General features: G+C 35.0%; 2 protein-coding genes across 2 annotated transcripts; both read left to right on the forward strand.

Annotated features, from left to right (window-relative positions):
* The first annotated feature begins 3,673 nt into the window (after nucleotides 1-3,673).
* LOC125819079 (putative lysine-specific demethylase JMJ16) lies at nucleotides 3,674-10,337 on the forward strand. Its single transcript, XM_049498590.1, has 11 exons — nucleotides 3,674-3,967; nucleotides 4,039-4,110; nucleotides 4,343-4,420; nucleotides 4,565-5,035; nucleotides 5,137-5,358; nucleotides 6,011-6,172; nucleotides 6,545-6,913; nucleotides 7,222-8,572; nucleotides 8,660-8,763; nucleotides 9,382-9,579; nucleotides 9,756-10,337. The coding sequence occupies exons 1-11, from the start codon at nucleotides 3,677-3,679 to the stop codon at nucleotides 10,044-10,046; spliced, it is 3,609 nt and encodes a 1,202-aa protein (XP_049354547.1). The 5' UTR covers nucleotides 3,674-3,676; the 3' UTR covers nucleotides 10,047-10,337.
* A 689-nt stretch (nucleotides 10,338-11,026) lies between these two features.
* Nucleotides 11,027-13,604, forward strand: LOC125818957 (uncharacterized). The gene is made up of 5 exons (XM_049498463.1): nucleotides 11,027-11,254; nucleotides 11,867-12,685; nucleotides 12,757-13,179; nucleotides 13,261-13,347; nucleotides 13,422-13,604. Exons 1-5 carry the CDS (start codon nucleotides 11,027-11,029, stop codon nucleotides 13,602-13,604), a joined length of 1,740 nt encoding a protein of 579 aa, XP_049354420.1.
* The last annotated feature ends 722 nt before the right edge of the window (nucleotides 13,605-14,326 follow it).

The raw sequence follows: 14,326 nt of genomic DNA on the forward strand, positions 1-14,326 counted from the left end.
TAAATCAAATTACGCCAAACTATATCAATCATGAGAGCACGTCACTTTGTTGAGGGAAAAAGAAAATCAAGAGGGAGAAGTTGAATTACGGTGTTTGTTAACGGTGTTTATATAAAAAGTAGATAGAGATCAAACTTGACAATATTTTAGATAGTTAAAGCATTAAATCCGTCAAGTGTATAGTTTAGAGACTATTTTTAACCTACTGTCATAGTTTAGGGACCATTTATGTCATTTTCGCTAAAATAAAATATGTAGCCACTTATTTTGCCAATGTAACAATTATGAGAAAATGTCATAAATGGTTCTAAAATATAAGAGCAGGTTAACTATGAACTTATCAAAGTATTAAAACACATAAAAACACCCTTATACTTGACGAACTAAGCTTAAACACACCCCTCTCATGACACATGGCACAACAAGTGATTACACTCTCTTTAAACGCGTGTAAAGTTACAAAAACGACACATCAGACTTTACCCTCCCCAAGACCCCACTTTACTAATATACAAAACTAATACATCTACTCCATCCGTCTCAATTTATGTGAAACTTTTCGTATTTCGAGATTCAAACAAGTCTATCTTTGACCGTTGTATTTATCATATATCTTTTAAATATGTTGAATTGTCATTTATTGTGATTTATAATATTTTTTACGTAGTTTACAAATATATAATTTCATTTAAAAAACCTTGAAGATTTCATACGCAAATTCTTGGTTAAATTTAAATTGTTTGACTCTCGAAAAACAAAAAATGCTACATAAATTAAAACAAAGAGAGTATTACATTTTGCTAATATACTCTATCAAGCAAACCCTAAACAATCCAATTGATTTTCATGTTCAAAGCAAACTCAAGTACCAAATCCTAATTTAATTGGGCTTAAGCCCATAACCAATTTTGACTTTGCAAAAAGTGTCCCTATAAAACTTTTCATTATCCTATTAAACAAAGGAAAATATTGCCCACTTCCTTGAGATATTTTATAAATAAAGAATATGTATCCACATATAATGCATATATTATATGCTTTTTATTAAGCTTAGAATCAAAGGTTCCACTTCCAATAAAGCACACTCCTCTCTCTACCCCCTCACAATTCATGCCAATAATCATCGGTAAGAATAATTCTTTAACTCTTTCATTTTTTTCCTTTTTAAATTATTTATTTAAATTTTACTAAACGTCTTTTAAAATATTAATTTCCTTTTCTTTAAAAGTTAAAAATATGCCGAAAATATCTTTTTTGTCGATAACTTCTATGTATATTATATTATTTTAAGCTCTCCTTATTAAATTATATTAACTATATTATTATCATTCTTTCTCATAAAAAATAAAATAAAATTTCCAACAACAAACCACAAAGTACGTTAATACTCAATTAAATTCTCAACCAAATCCTTCTAGTACTTGGAATAACAACCTTTTTTTATTTTTTTTATAAATATAAAGTAAACAAATAGTACACTTACACAATTAAATACAAAACGTTTCACTAAAGAAATTGGGCACGTTCAAACACGCGTAGAGTTTCAAGGTGGAAATTTTCCCATAGATTATATAGAACACAGAAAACCTAATATATTGTATAACAATTTTTTTTAAATTTTTTTATCCATTTACGAGATAAAGGAAAAATCTCCATGGTTCGATTCTCTTTCAAATTTCACATATATGGAGAACTTAAGATCCTCGTGATTAGACTCTTTTTCAAATTTCACATATATCGAGAACTTAAAAATCCTCGTGGTTTGACTCTTTTACAAATTTCATACATATTGAGAGTTTTAACATAACCATTACATGTCTTTATAATTCAACTTCTTTTCTCTGATCATATACATAACGAGAGTCTTAGTGCACGAGTCTGTTATTTATAGTGGTTAAGGTTCTTCTTTTCATTATTATTGTTACTATTATTATTTCACAATTTCTTTTTCCTCTTAAGGTAAATAAAAAATAATTCTTTCAAGCGGTGTACCTTTATCCGATCTTTTATCCGAATTTAGCCCTACCAAAATAAGAAAAAAAAGGAAAAAAAAGAAAAAAATTAAAAGAGGATTCATTCATCTGTATTTGGATTTCTTAAATTATTTTCACAATCTATAATTTAGTGTTTAATTTTCTGGATTACAGATTCATCTAAAAATTAGGGTTTTTTTTGGTATTCTGGGTGAGAAATTGAAAGCAAATTACAAGTGGATTGGATTTTTTTTTTGTTGACCAGGAGCTGTTATGGTGGGTACCATCTTTGTTTCAGTACTGGGTTAGGGTTAGTTTTTTTTTTTTTTAAATTTAATTTTTAATTAAAGGTTGTGCATATGACTAAAGCTTAGATCTGTTGAATCTGATTATGAATATTTGGTTTGTGTTTGATTTTTACTGTTTTAAATTTATGTAATTATTTGTTTGAGCTGTTTGTGTGATTTGATGAAGGTAGTGGTAAGCTCTGCATACGTGTTATCTTGTGTCTAGACCCCACTTGAGGGATTATACTGTGTTTGTTGTTGTTGTTTTGTGATTTGTTTTTTTTTTTTTGGGGTACTGATTTTTTTTTTTTGAATGGATGTAGAGAACTGGAGTTGAAGGTTCTTAGATCAGTGATCAAGAATATGTAAGTATATATGGTTCTGTTCTGAATTTCTAAGAAAGGTTATTTTGGTGATTTTACTGTGTCTATGAATGAATGTTTTGATTAATTGGATAATTTTTGGTGAGTGGATGATCATCCTAAAATTGATCATAGTTTTGATTAGGGTGTTTTTACTATTTGTTACTATCTGTTGTCGCTTGTACTTTGATTATCGCACTTTTTAGTGTAGCTATTGTTTTTTTTTTTCAGTGTGTTTTGTCATGCTTTCTATTGTATTTTGCTGTGAAGGGTTTCACTTTAGTTGTTTCTTTTTTGTTCTGCTTTGATATGCTTCTACGGAAACAACCTCTCTACCTCCCAAGGTAGGGGTAGGGGTAAGGTTTGCGTATACTCTATCTTATCCAGATCACACTTGTGGGATTACACTAGGTATGTTGTTGTTGTTGACTTGTTGTTTAATTTAAGCAAAACTATTACTGAGTAATGAATATATGCTGTGGCTGAAAACTCTACTGGGTAAATTCCTTAGATAAATCTGTTATATTGGAATTTTTTTCTAATTCCATTATAATTCTTGAACGAACGACCACTTGCTTGTACCACATTGTTCAGGTCAGATGCAGAACACTGTTTTTTGCTCAACTCTAGCGGGTTATGCCTTCATGTTGTTGCATTTCACTGTTTTCGTGGATCTGTACTTTTTTTTGGGATCTATGTCTGATAAAGTTGGTGGACTGATTCAAGAGTTCTTTTGTGTATTTGTATGTATATATTTGTGCACAAGCAGCACCCACTCTTGAAAGATTATCATATATTTGGTTGTTTTCTTTACATGGATTTTAAGCTTCACGTGGGAGAATTCATATGTTAAAAAGATTCTCAGGGAATAATCATAATTATCAATTTGTGCATTCAGTTCGGGCTGTCTGATTTTTGTCTCACGTAGCAATATGTTCTTCTTGAGTCTGCATGTACACCTTCGGTTTTCTTCCATATTTTATGAAGGGAACTTGAGAGTGCAGTCTCTTGACTTGATTTCTGACATGTTTATTGATTTCTCGCAGTCTGGAGGATGGGGACCGAACTTGTTAGACATTGCATCAAAGAAGAAGATATGGACATTTCAGCAATTCCACCTGGTTTTGAGTCACTTGCACCCTTCACCCTAAAACAGGTGGAAAATAATCGACTAATGATTAATCAGTCATCCACAGTGAGTGAGTCAAAATCAGATAGAAGTCAGGTAGAAACAAGTATTGAAGGTCATGAAGATGGAAAGATGATGAAGTCACTTAGGCGTAAACCTGGGGTAAACTATGGGAAATATGAGAAAAGCTCAGAAGATGAATCTGGTTCCGATCAGGTTGAGTAGCTAGCCTTTTACTTCCAAAGAGTTTACTTCCGCACCTCTCATATTCTCTTCCTCTTGTGCAGAATACCTCTGTAAGGCCTTCACTTCCAAAAGGGGTCATCCGAGGATGTGAAGGGTGTCTCAATTGCCAAAGGGTCAGTATATGGAGTGAACTGCTTTTCATTTTATCGGCCTATTATGGCTATCTTAATTAAGCGTTTTGGTAATTAACATAAGAGCAGCACTTAATACTCTGGTCCCAAAAAGTGTTTAGCTGCCAATGGAGTTGAATTCACAAACATAAAGCTATAGGAGATATGAGACAACATAGAGAGCTGTAGGTCTATTACATGTATATGCTGTTTTAAAGTTTCAACCTTGGAACAGGTAACTGCGAGATGGCGGCCAGAGGAAGCTTCTAGGCCCGATCTTGGGGACGCTCCAGTGTTCTATCCAACTGAAGAGGTCCTATTTTAATTGGCTAATTAACTCCTTTCAGTATATCTACCTAAACACACCACACATTCACTTTCGTTATCCCATAAGTTGAAGGAAATTTTATGAGTCTTGTCTGGTCAAGTTTTCTCAACAACTTTTTCCAATCTCCAGGAATTTGAAGATACCCTGACATATATGGCTAGCATACGCACCAAAGCAGAGGCGTATGGAATTTGTCGCATAGTACCACCTGCTTCGTGGAAACCTCCATGCCCTCTTGAGGAAAAGATTATATGGGAGAAATCCAAATTTGCTACCCGTATTCAGAGGATTGACAAACTTCAGAATCGAGATTCGATGAGAAGGATGTGGGAAGCTAATATTCATAAGAAGAAGAAAAGAAGAAGATGCTCAAAACCTGGAGTAGACCTGGGTAATGGTAGTGTTGACAATAGGAACCTTAGTGATGCTGATAGGTTTGGATTTGAACCTGGTCCAGAGTTTACTCTGGATGCATTTCAGAAATATGCAGATGATTTTAAGGCCCAGTACTTCAGGCAAAGTGAAGGACAATGCCCCTCATTGGAGAACATTGAGGGTGAATATTGGCGGATGGTCGAGAAACCCACCGAAGAGATTGAGGTGGTATTCGTTGTTGACTATTTTTTTTTTCTTCTTATGGAAACCATCTAGGATGTATAACACTTTCCTCCTTTCTGTCTTCCTTTTTCATCATTTCCCAGGTGCTTTATGGGGCTGACTTGGAAACTGGAGTATTTGGAAGTGGGTTCCCTAAACATGACCATCAAGTTGGCTCTTCTGACACCAAGTATGTGAACTCAGGGTGGAACTTGAATAATTTTCCAAGGCTTACAGGTTCTGTTCTTACATATGAGAGCAGTGATATATCTGGTGTCTTGGTGCCTTGGCTGTACATAGGAATGTGCTTTTCATCATTCTGTTGGGTAAGTGGAATAGTTCCCCTCAATTGCGTCATAATGTACTGTGGTAGACTGAAGTTTATTTGGTGCAATTATCTCAGCAAGTCTAACTGTTGACTGTGTAGATCTGCAGGTGCTTATTTATTTTTAATACGGTTGCTCTGACATGTTGAAATATAATTAGCACATACCTTTATCATATGCCTCTTTCCTACAATTTTGTTTTGAGCCCGTAAGCTTCTTTGCAACAAAATTTTCTACTTCTGCTAAAGAGCTTATAAATAATATATTTTCAGAAAAAGAACTTGTAAAACCTTCAATAAGACTAGAAATATGCATAAGTGCTGCTCGAGTAAATCTCTTGATCATGTTTATTCAAACTATCTATGGGTGGTATTAGTGATTGCTTGATTGTAAATATTCCTTTCTTTTGCATTGAGGAGGAGCTTCTTAAAGGCTGTCTTCTTGAGTTCATATTTTTGGAAAATAGTTACTAGTTGTTATTGGGTCAGCTCTTGATAATCCTTTTCTTTTGAATTGGGTAGCACTGTAATTTAGTTTGCTTGAAATATATGATTTGGATGATCATTCTTTTCTTTAATAACCTGAAAATATAACAACCCTTGGGCTTTTGTCTTATTTACTTACCAATTCTCTTTTCTAATTTACCCAACAGCATGTTGAAGATCACCATTTATACTCATTAAATTACATGCATTTTGGGGCTCCAAAAATGTGGTATGGTGTGCCTGGAGCAGATGCATCAAAGTTGGAGGCTGCCATGAGGAAACACTTGCCTGATCTCTTTGAAGAGCAGCCTGACCTTCTTCACAAGCTGGTGAGCCCAATCTTCATTTGATCAAAAAAGTAATTGAGTCCTAATACATGTCTCTTTGTTGGTAATCCCTGTTCAAGAATGACTTAATTTGCTGAAGACCTCTTCTACGGCCACGTCTTTTTAGGGTTGTGAGCTATAGGTGATATGTGCTCCCATTCATAGTGTTGCAATGCTATAGGGTTCTCATCAAATTGAAATGTAAACAAGAAACTGTCTTACTGTAAATCTTACTCTTCTTGTGGAGGATCTGTCTGATGAGTCATGTAGTAGATTATTCTTTACAAATCTGTGACAGTTAATTTGCTTCACAGAAGTTGGAACATCTTCTTATAGGTGGCTTATTTGTTTAGTAATAACCTGTTATTTATGCAGGTTACACAACTATCTCCCTCCATATTGAAGTCTGAGGGAGTCCCAGTTTATCGTTGTGTCCAAAATCCTGGAGAGTTTGTTTTGACCTTCCCAAGAGCATATCATGCTGGTTTCAATTGTGGCTTCAATTGTGCTGAAGCAGTAAATGTTGCTCCTGTTGATTGGTTACCCCACGGACAGAATGCAATTGAGCATTACCGCGAGCAAGGCCGGAAAACTTCCATATCCCATGATAAACTATTATTAGGAGCAGCTCGAGATGCAGTCAAAGCGCACTGGGAACTTAATTTATTGAGGAAGAATACCTCAAATAATTTAAGATGGAAAGATGTTTGCGGAAAAGATGGAGTTTTGTCCAAAGCATTAAAGGTAGAATTTTTTGGATAAAATAGCTGCAGTCTTTAGGCAAATGTGCACATAATGACACCAATATTCTATCGATTGATAGTCCTTAGTTCCATTTCCATTTTCTGTTGCATTGAGGGTATATTTTCCTATCTTCTTCCTTGTATTCTTTAAAAAGAGAAGAGATGGGGGTGCGGGGTTATTGGGGTTAGACTGATACTTATAGAGGTTGTCACACTTACACCACATTCAAGTTCTATGTTCATATAAATTATGTTACTGAGTCAAGTACCTCTTTATTCAACTTCACTGCTGAGTTATGTTTTGTGCAGAACCGTGTTGAGATGGAGAGAGTCAGGAGGGAGTTTCTTTGCAATTCTTCACAAGCACTAAAGATGGAGAGCACTTTTGATGCTACTAATGAGAGGGAATGTAGTGTGTGTTTTTTTGATCTACACCTGTCCGCCGCGGGCTGTCACAATTGTTCGCCCGACAAATATGCATGCTTGAACCATGCAAAACAACTGTGTACTTGTTCCTGGGGTGCCAAATTTTTCCTCTTCCGTTATGACATCAATGAATTAAATGTACTAGTTGATGCTTTAGAAGGGAAATTGAGTGCAATTTATCGATGGGCAAGACAAGATCTTGGATTGGCTTTGAGTTCTTATGTAAATAAAGAGAGACAAGTTGCAGGGAGTGCTAGTAAATTATCTCTTAAACCTGAGGAATCAGTGCTAAAAGAGGCAAGCGTAGGACTCTCTATAGCTTCCACGAAAAAGGAAAAAGATGATGGAACTTCAGCACTCTTGATGAGGGCCAGCAGCAGTGCTTTTTCATTGCATAAAGAGAAACAATCCAGGGAGCCATTAGCTTTGGAATCAATCAAGGCGTCTTCTATGCCTGACAACACTTCTCATGGAATTGAGGGGGCACAGAATGGCTTCCAGGGCAAAAGCGAATCCTTAAAGGTGGTTCCTGCTTATAGAACTCCAGTTACTCAGCTGTCCGTTGAGGGTGGTTCGTGTCATAAAAAATTATCAACAGATAAATGTGAAGTGAAGGGAACTTCTAGTCTTGATGATGTTGTGATCCTTCTCAGTGATGATGAGGGAGATGAGATGGACAATTCAATTCATTCGAAAGATACTGCGGGAAAGCTGACAGTGAACATGGGTAACAGTGATAAACCTGTCCCAACAACATCCATTGATAATGCGAGAGTCACTAAAGATGGAATTAATGGTTCACCTAGTTCAGAGAGCATGAAAGTTGAGGATAATTCAAAAGATGAAATACATCGTGGACCTAATCAAGATACTCATTCTTTCGTTGGAGGTTTGTTTGTAAATATGGATATTGATAAACATGCCCAAGGCCCTCAGGTTACAAAAGGTACTTCTGGCGGTAATATCAGAGATGCAGATACTTGTCCCCAGTCCCGGCAACCATTCGACTGTAAACCAAATAAAGAAGGTAGTCAAAATAAGGCCATGGAGTGTGCACAACCTTTATCAGGTGACTCTCCCGTCTCTCAAAACAATTTGGACAGAGGTTTTCGCCAGAAAGGTCCTCGGATTGCAAAAGTGGTGAGGAGACTCTCTTGCAATGTGGAACCTCTGGATTATGGAGTTATCCAGCCTGGCAAGTTATGGTGTGACAACCGGGTTATTTATCCCAAGGGTATAATACATGTTGAATAATTGTATTATTTTTACTCTACTAGAGTAGAAGTAATGATAGACAACTTTGTTCTTTTGTTAAATGCAGGATTCAGGAGCCGGGTCAGATACATTGATGTTTTAGATCCAACAAATATGTCTCACTATGTTTCTGAAGTTGTAGATGCAGGACGAGATGGTCCACTGTTTATGGTATTGGATATTTTGTTTGGATGGAGCTATTTGTCAGATTTTGATTTTTGTGTGTGCCTGTGGCATTTTAATTCTTATTTTGGGATATTTTGGTGCACTTAATTCTGCCGCAGTTCCTTTCATGTTTCTTCTGCATTAAGTTTTCCATGTAGAGTTGAGCCGCACTTCATTTTCTTGTTAGTTTGATAACATGTCTATTAAACATTTATCATCAAGGGGTTTCTCCATGAAGCTTTGCTATCTCTCCAGCAGATTTCCAAGTATTGGCTACAAGTCAGATATTATTTCTTTCAAAAGCTTTGTGAGTTTTTCTTTGGTTGTAGTTTGCTGTAAGGGCAAGTTTGACTGCTACAAGTTTTCATCCCTTCAGACCAGAGGTCTATATTAGCTTACATGAATTAGTCTTGTATTGGTATAACATTCAAAGCCTACAGTATTGAGGGTTACTTCACGGCTTTCCCTGTTTTGCCCTTTTTTTGGTTTTCCTTCATGTGCCAGCTTAGTTGACATCTCTATATCTGTGTATTATTTGGTTATTCATGCTGTTGTGGTGTCATATTGTTATGCTATTTCCTGCCTTTCTAGTGTCTCTTTTTAAGCAGATAAATGAACTTGCAGGTTTCACTTGAGCGTTGTCCCAGTGAAGTGTTTGTTCACTTGTCCCCTGTCAAATGCTGGGATATGGTCCGCGAGAGAGTGAACCAAGAAATATTAAAGCAACATAAGTTGGGAAAGCCGAAGCTTCTGCCTTTGCAACCACCTGGAAGTGTTGAGGGCATGGAAATGTTTGGTTTTTCTACAACAGAGATTGTACAGGTTCTTTCACATATATTCTTGAAATTAATATTAGATCCAGGATTCACTAACTTCGAATCTTGAGAAAAATTTCAGTTGCCTATTATCTTATGGATAAAAAAAATGCGGAACAAAATGAAAGTTTAAGGGAAGTTTAAAAGATCTCGTCTTGACATTATCTTTTCATATCAATGCAGGCCATTCAAGATATGGATGTAAACCGGGTATGTTCTGAATTCTGGAAATCTAAACCGTTGATGCAGACAGTACAATCTTCCCTAGTTGTGGACCGTTCAAAACTCAATATAAAATCCGAGATCTCAAATGATCCTACTGGAGTTGATACAGTTCTGAGTGGCCTACTTAAGAAGGCAAACTGTGAAGAACTTCATGCATTGAACAATCTTCTCAAAACCAATAATTTGACCCCTAATCAAGGTTTAATGACTCGGCTTCTTAATGAAGAGATCGATAAGCGAGGTAGATGATTTTGATTTTCAGCCTCGTCGAGGCCTGGACTTCTCATAAGGAGTTAACCCTGTAAATGCTCAAGTCACATTCTAGTTTTAGGTTAAATTGCATTAGGTTAACCCCCATTTCTTGAATTTTTGCACTGGCTCTTAACAGGAAGAAAAAAAAAGGCCGGCACATAGTTACTTTTGGACTTTTGGTTCTTGAAATTCTTTGAAGGTTATTGAAAATAGAAAATACATTTTTCAATCTTTGCTATAGAAAATTCCTTAATTTATACTTGGAAATGTGAGTTCGGAACTTGTGTATTATCAGGTTGTTATAGATTGTATGCGTTCACTTAATTTCGATAGGGAAAAGGACAAATATACCCTGTCCAAAAATTAGAGCATATATGTCCTTTACTCTAATGGAAGACTAAATAGGGACATGTGCATAATCTTATTTGTCGATTCGATATTAAATATATGTCGGATCTGTGGATAAGATTATGACACGTGTAAGTCTGTTAGTATAAAAGGTATGTATGCTTTAGCTTTTAGACGGCAAGGGCACCAATGTCTCAAAAGTATGACAGAGGGTATCTGCATACCATTTACGATAGTTTGGGGTATTTGTTCCTTTTCCCTATATTGATGTATGCAATCATAATAAATTGTAGGAAAAATTACCATTATACACATCTTTTGTTTTCCTAATTTTCAATATTCCCTCCCATTTCTAAAAAATTCTAAAATCCCTTATTTTACTCCTAAATCTAAATTTCCGGATAGATAAATCTCAACTCCAAAAATCAAATTTTATCACTTCTTGATTTCACTCCTTAATTTTCTCTCCATTTTATTGACAGTTAATTCTCTATCACTTTTCAAAATCAAGTTTCTTTTTTGTCAAACCTAATCTAAACTGAAATTGATAGTTCTTTCCATCTTATTAAACCGTTTTGTGACTTTATTTTTCATTTTTTTGTTCTTCTCCTAATTGTTGAATCAATCAGATGGATGATGCACCATCAATTAACACTCGTCGTATTTATGATTACGAAGATATTGAGTGGGCTGAAAACAGATCAAAAAAGCTCCACGATCCATTAATAATGGCGAAGACAAAAGTTGGGAAGTTGAAAAAAGATGAAACTTCCTCTTCGAAAGCACAGGTTCAAAAATCCTCCCAAAAAAGGGGTCGAAAATTTGCTCCTACAATTTCTCGACCTTCATTACCTAAGGTTAGGTTTTCGATCTTCTTCTATCGATTTTTAAACTTTTTTTGTTAGTTAATCAATAGATGATACATAAGCCACTAAATTCATGTTTCGTAGTTTAATGTATCACTATTATCTTTAATCAGTTGATTCACTAACCCTAATTCTGTTAATTTTTTAATATATTTTGTATCAAGTATTATAATATTATTAGTTGTGTATTAGTCATTAGATCTCATGTCATTTGATACAAAATAATATTCAATAATTTATCATTCAAGATTTGTTTATCCGTGTGTGTATATGATACATTAGTTTCATATTAATTATTGTATCAGTCAAAATTCTATTAGTTTTTGTTTCAGATTTATATTATTTATCTGTATGTCATTGTTTTGTATCGATATTAAATATTGGTAAGATTTTTGTATCATGTATAAGTGTTGGCAATGTTTGTATCAAAGTAAACTGTTGACAATTAATGTATCATGTATAAATGTTGACAATTAGTGTATCATGTATAAATGTTGACAATTAGTGTATCATGTGTAATCATTTTTTTTTTGTATCATTCTTAGCATGTTGTTATTCTAGAATAATATGTAACTGTTTGTTATTGTTTTTTGTCCATTACAGTCTTTGAAGTATGTGATCAAAGAAATTCCAACTCACTCTTTGAAGTTTGGTCCAACATACAACATTGATTTTATAAAAGATTTGAATCTGTACATGGGTGTCGAGGGTCTTGAGTTGTTTAAAAATTCTATTTTTGGGCCATACCTAGACATTCATACCTGCAATTATCAGGGTCAAATATCAAAATGCTTGTTGTTTCTTGAGCTTGAGCAGGATAACAGAAATGAGCTACATATTCGGCATGCAAATGGGAACATATTGTGTTTCACTATAAAAGAATTCGCAATAATAACCGGTCTGAAATGCACAGGCAATCCCGATGACTTTAAATATCCGAATTCTACTAAAAGCAGGCTTGTTCAAAGATATTTCCCAGATTTAGTAAAGTATAGTAGTGTGAGCAAGGGACGATTTGTTCAACGTTTTCTACAAGGTAGTTGGGACAACAGTCAGGATGCTTTCCAAATGGGAATTCTTTACTTCATCAACACATTTGTTTTATCACAACTCTCTGATGCATCTATCCATGTTAATGACTTTCTAATGGTTGAAGATGGTAGATATCAACATTTTCCTTGGGGTCAGCGTGCATTTTTCAGGTTAATGAATTCATGGAGGCAAGAGAGAACTAAAGTAAAACAGATGTATCGTTTAGGTGGCATGCCCTATGCTCTAAATGTGTGGGTATATGAATGTGCATCAGTTATCAACGATGAAACTGCTGTTAAAGAGGGAGACTACATCCCTAGGATACGCAACTGGCGAGTTGTTGGTGTCAAGCCCAAATTTGAAATGTTCATGTCTAGTATTTTTACTGAGGTAACTATCATTTTTTATATATCTCAAGTTGCAAATCTGCTTGTTATGCTGACTTTACAAATTTGATTTAGAATGCATGTACCAATATACAACCGACTCTTGAGGAATTGGCGGTACTTGATTTGCCTGACAATATGCGTGTCTCTTATTCTGAACATTCTACGTCTACTGATAAATCTACACAAGCTATATTAGAAGACGTTCCTGGATTTGAGAATTTTTCTTCTAAACCACCTGATAGGTTTTTAAGGAGAACTAGATGTGTATCTAGTACCTCATCTACACCACCCCCGAAAAGAAGAAAGAAAGTTGATTTGGCCAAACCAAAAAGTAGTGCAATGGAACAATTAGAACAGTCTCCCGTGATACAAAAAGAGTCATTCTCTATTCCAGAATCTTTTGGTAATGTTCCTGATCTTCATGGTCCTTCATCTGATCCTAAAGAAAAGAAAAATACAGATATCGAAGAAGTTAAGCAATATCTGAAGGAATATGTAAGTGATTCTCATAATTATTATTAAATTATTAGTTATTCTACAGTAAATCAATATTAACTTATTTAAGTATGTTTAAAGGTTGACAAAAAGTTTGATGATTTAGAAGTCTTAATAAAAAATAATCACTCAGATCTGATGAAAGCATTTCAGAAGCTAAAACATAAGGTACTTGTTATTAACCAAATATTTACTATTTGTAAAGCTATTTTTTCATTATGTGGTATTTTTTTGGCTGGAAGAAAATTTCTGTCAGATCGATTCCAATCACGGAGGAAGAGTTAATCCAAGAAGCCAATGTTAATCAACCCCAAACTACTGATCAATTTGTTGAACAACCAAGGTCTCCAATTGATATGGAGTTTGCCAACAACAACCTCGTCGATAATGCTGATATAGAGGCTGAAGAACAAACACACGTATAACAACATGAGGTCAGAGAGGTAAGAATCACATGCATTCATTTAAAGTATCAAATACTCAAAAGTATCTAACACTTCATGATACATTATTTAATCATTCGACCACAACTTGAATTTTATGATACATTCATAAGTGTATTAGATACATTATGTTAAAATTCAAAAAATTCTTATTCATAAATAATGTAGTATAAGTTTCAACTATTGACTCATTATTATTTCATTGATATACTAACCTACATAGAATGCTGATACATTAAAGGATCAAAGAGGCAGAGATGATGTATCAGAACCTCCATCCACAAAAGATGTTTGTAACACCCTGAATTCGAAAAGAGATAAAACAACAGATTTAGAAAGTTACAAGTGCCAACCGACGGTGGCCAACCACAGCCGTGATTGGGACCACGAATCGTAGGTGGGTCCGTGGTTGATCACTTCGGCTTAGACCCAAAATTTCAGAAGTCATGGAACTATAGCCTGACCAACAGACCGTCGGTTAGATCACGATTCGTGGTCCAGGCCCAAAAAAAAGCCAAAATTCACTGAATCAAACGACGCTTGACCAGGACAGACGGTAAGTCAGTCGACGATCTGTCGATTGCGAGTTGGCAGTTATTTTAGGGGCACATGGGTCTTTTTTGGTTTTAATTAAATAAAAATGGTGTTGTTTTACCCAAGTCTAGGACACCTATATAAATGATTTTGACCCCTAAATTCACCGA

The sequence above is a fragment of the Solanum verrucosum genome, unplaced genomic scaffold (genome assembly GCF_900185275.1).
Source record: "Solanum verrucosum unplaced genomic scaffold, falcon-dt-bn FXZP01000252.1, whole genome shotgun sequence".
Classification (NCBI taxonomy): Eukaryota; Viridiplantae; Streptophyta; class Magnoliopsida; order Solanales; family Solanaceae; genus Solanum; species Solanum verrucosum.

What these genes read in the sequence shown, in the direction of transcription:
- LOC125819079 (XM_049498590.1), top strand. Translation starts at nt 3,677, where the DNA reads ATGGGGACCGAACTTGTTAGACATTGCATCAAAGAAGAAGATATGGAC. An exon ending in AACCCACCGAAGAGATTGAG is followed by an intron (nt 5,036 to 5,136) that starts GTGGTATTCGTT and finishes ATCATTTCCCAG; the next exon opens with GTGCTTTATGGGGCTGACTT. An exon ending in CCGGGTTATTTATCCCAAGG is followed by an intron (nt 8,573 to 8,659) that starts GTATAATACATG and finishes TGTTAAATGCAG; the next exon opens with GATTCAGGAGCCGGGTCAGA.
- LOC125818957 (XM_049498463.1), top strand. Translation starts at nt 11,027, where the DNA reads ATGGATGATGCACCATCAATTAACACTCGTCGTATTTATGATTACGAA. An exon ending in CTCGACCTTCATTACCTAAG is followed by an intron (nt 11,255 to 11,866) that starts GTTAGGTTTTCG and finishes TGTCCATTACAG; the next exon opens with TCTTTGAAGTATGTGATCAA. An exon ending in TGTCTAGTATTTTTACTGAG is followed by an intron (nt 12,686 to 12,756) that starts GTAACTATCATT and finishes AATTTGATTTAG; the next exon opens with AATGCATGTACCAATATACA.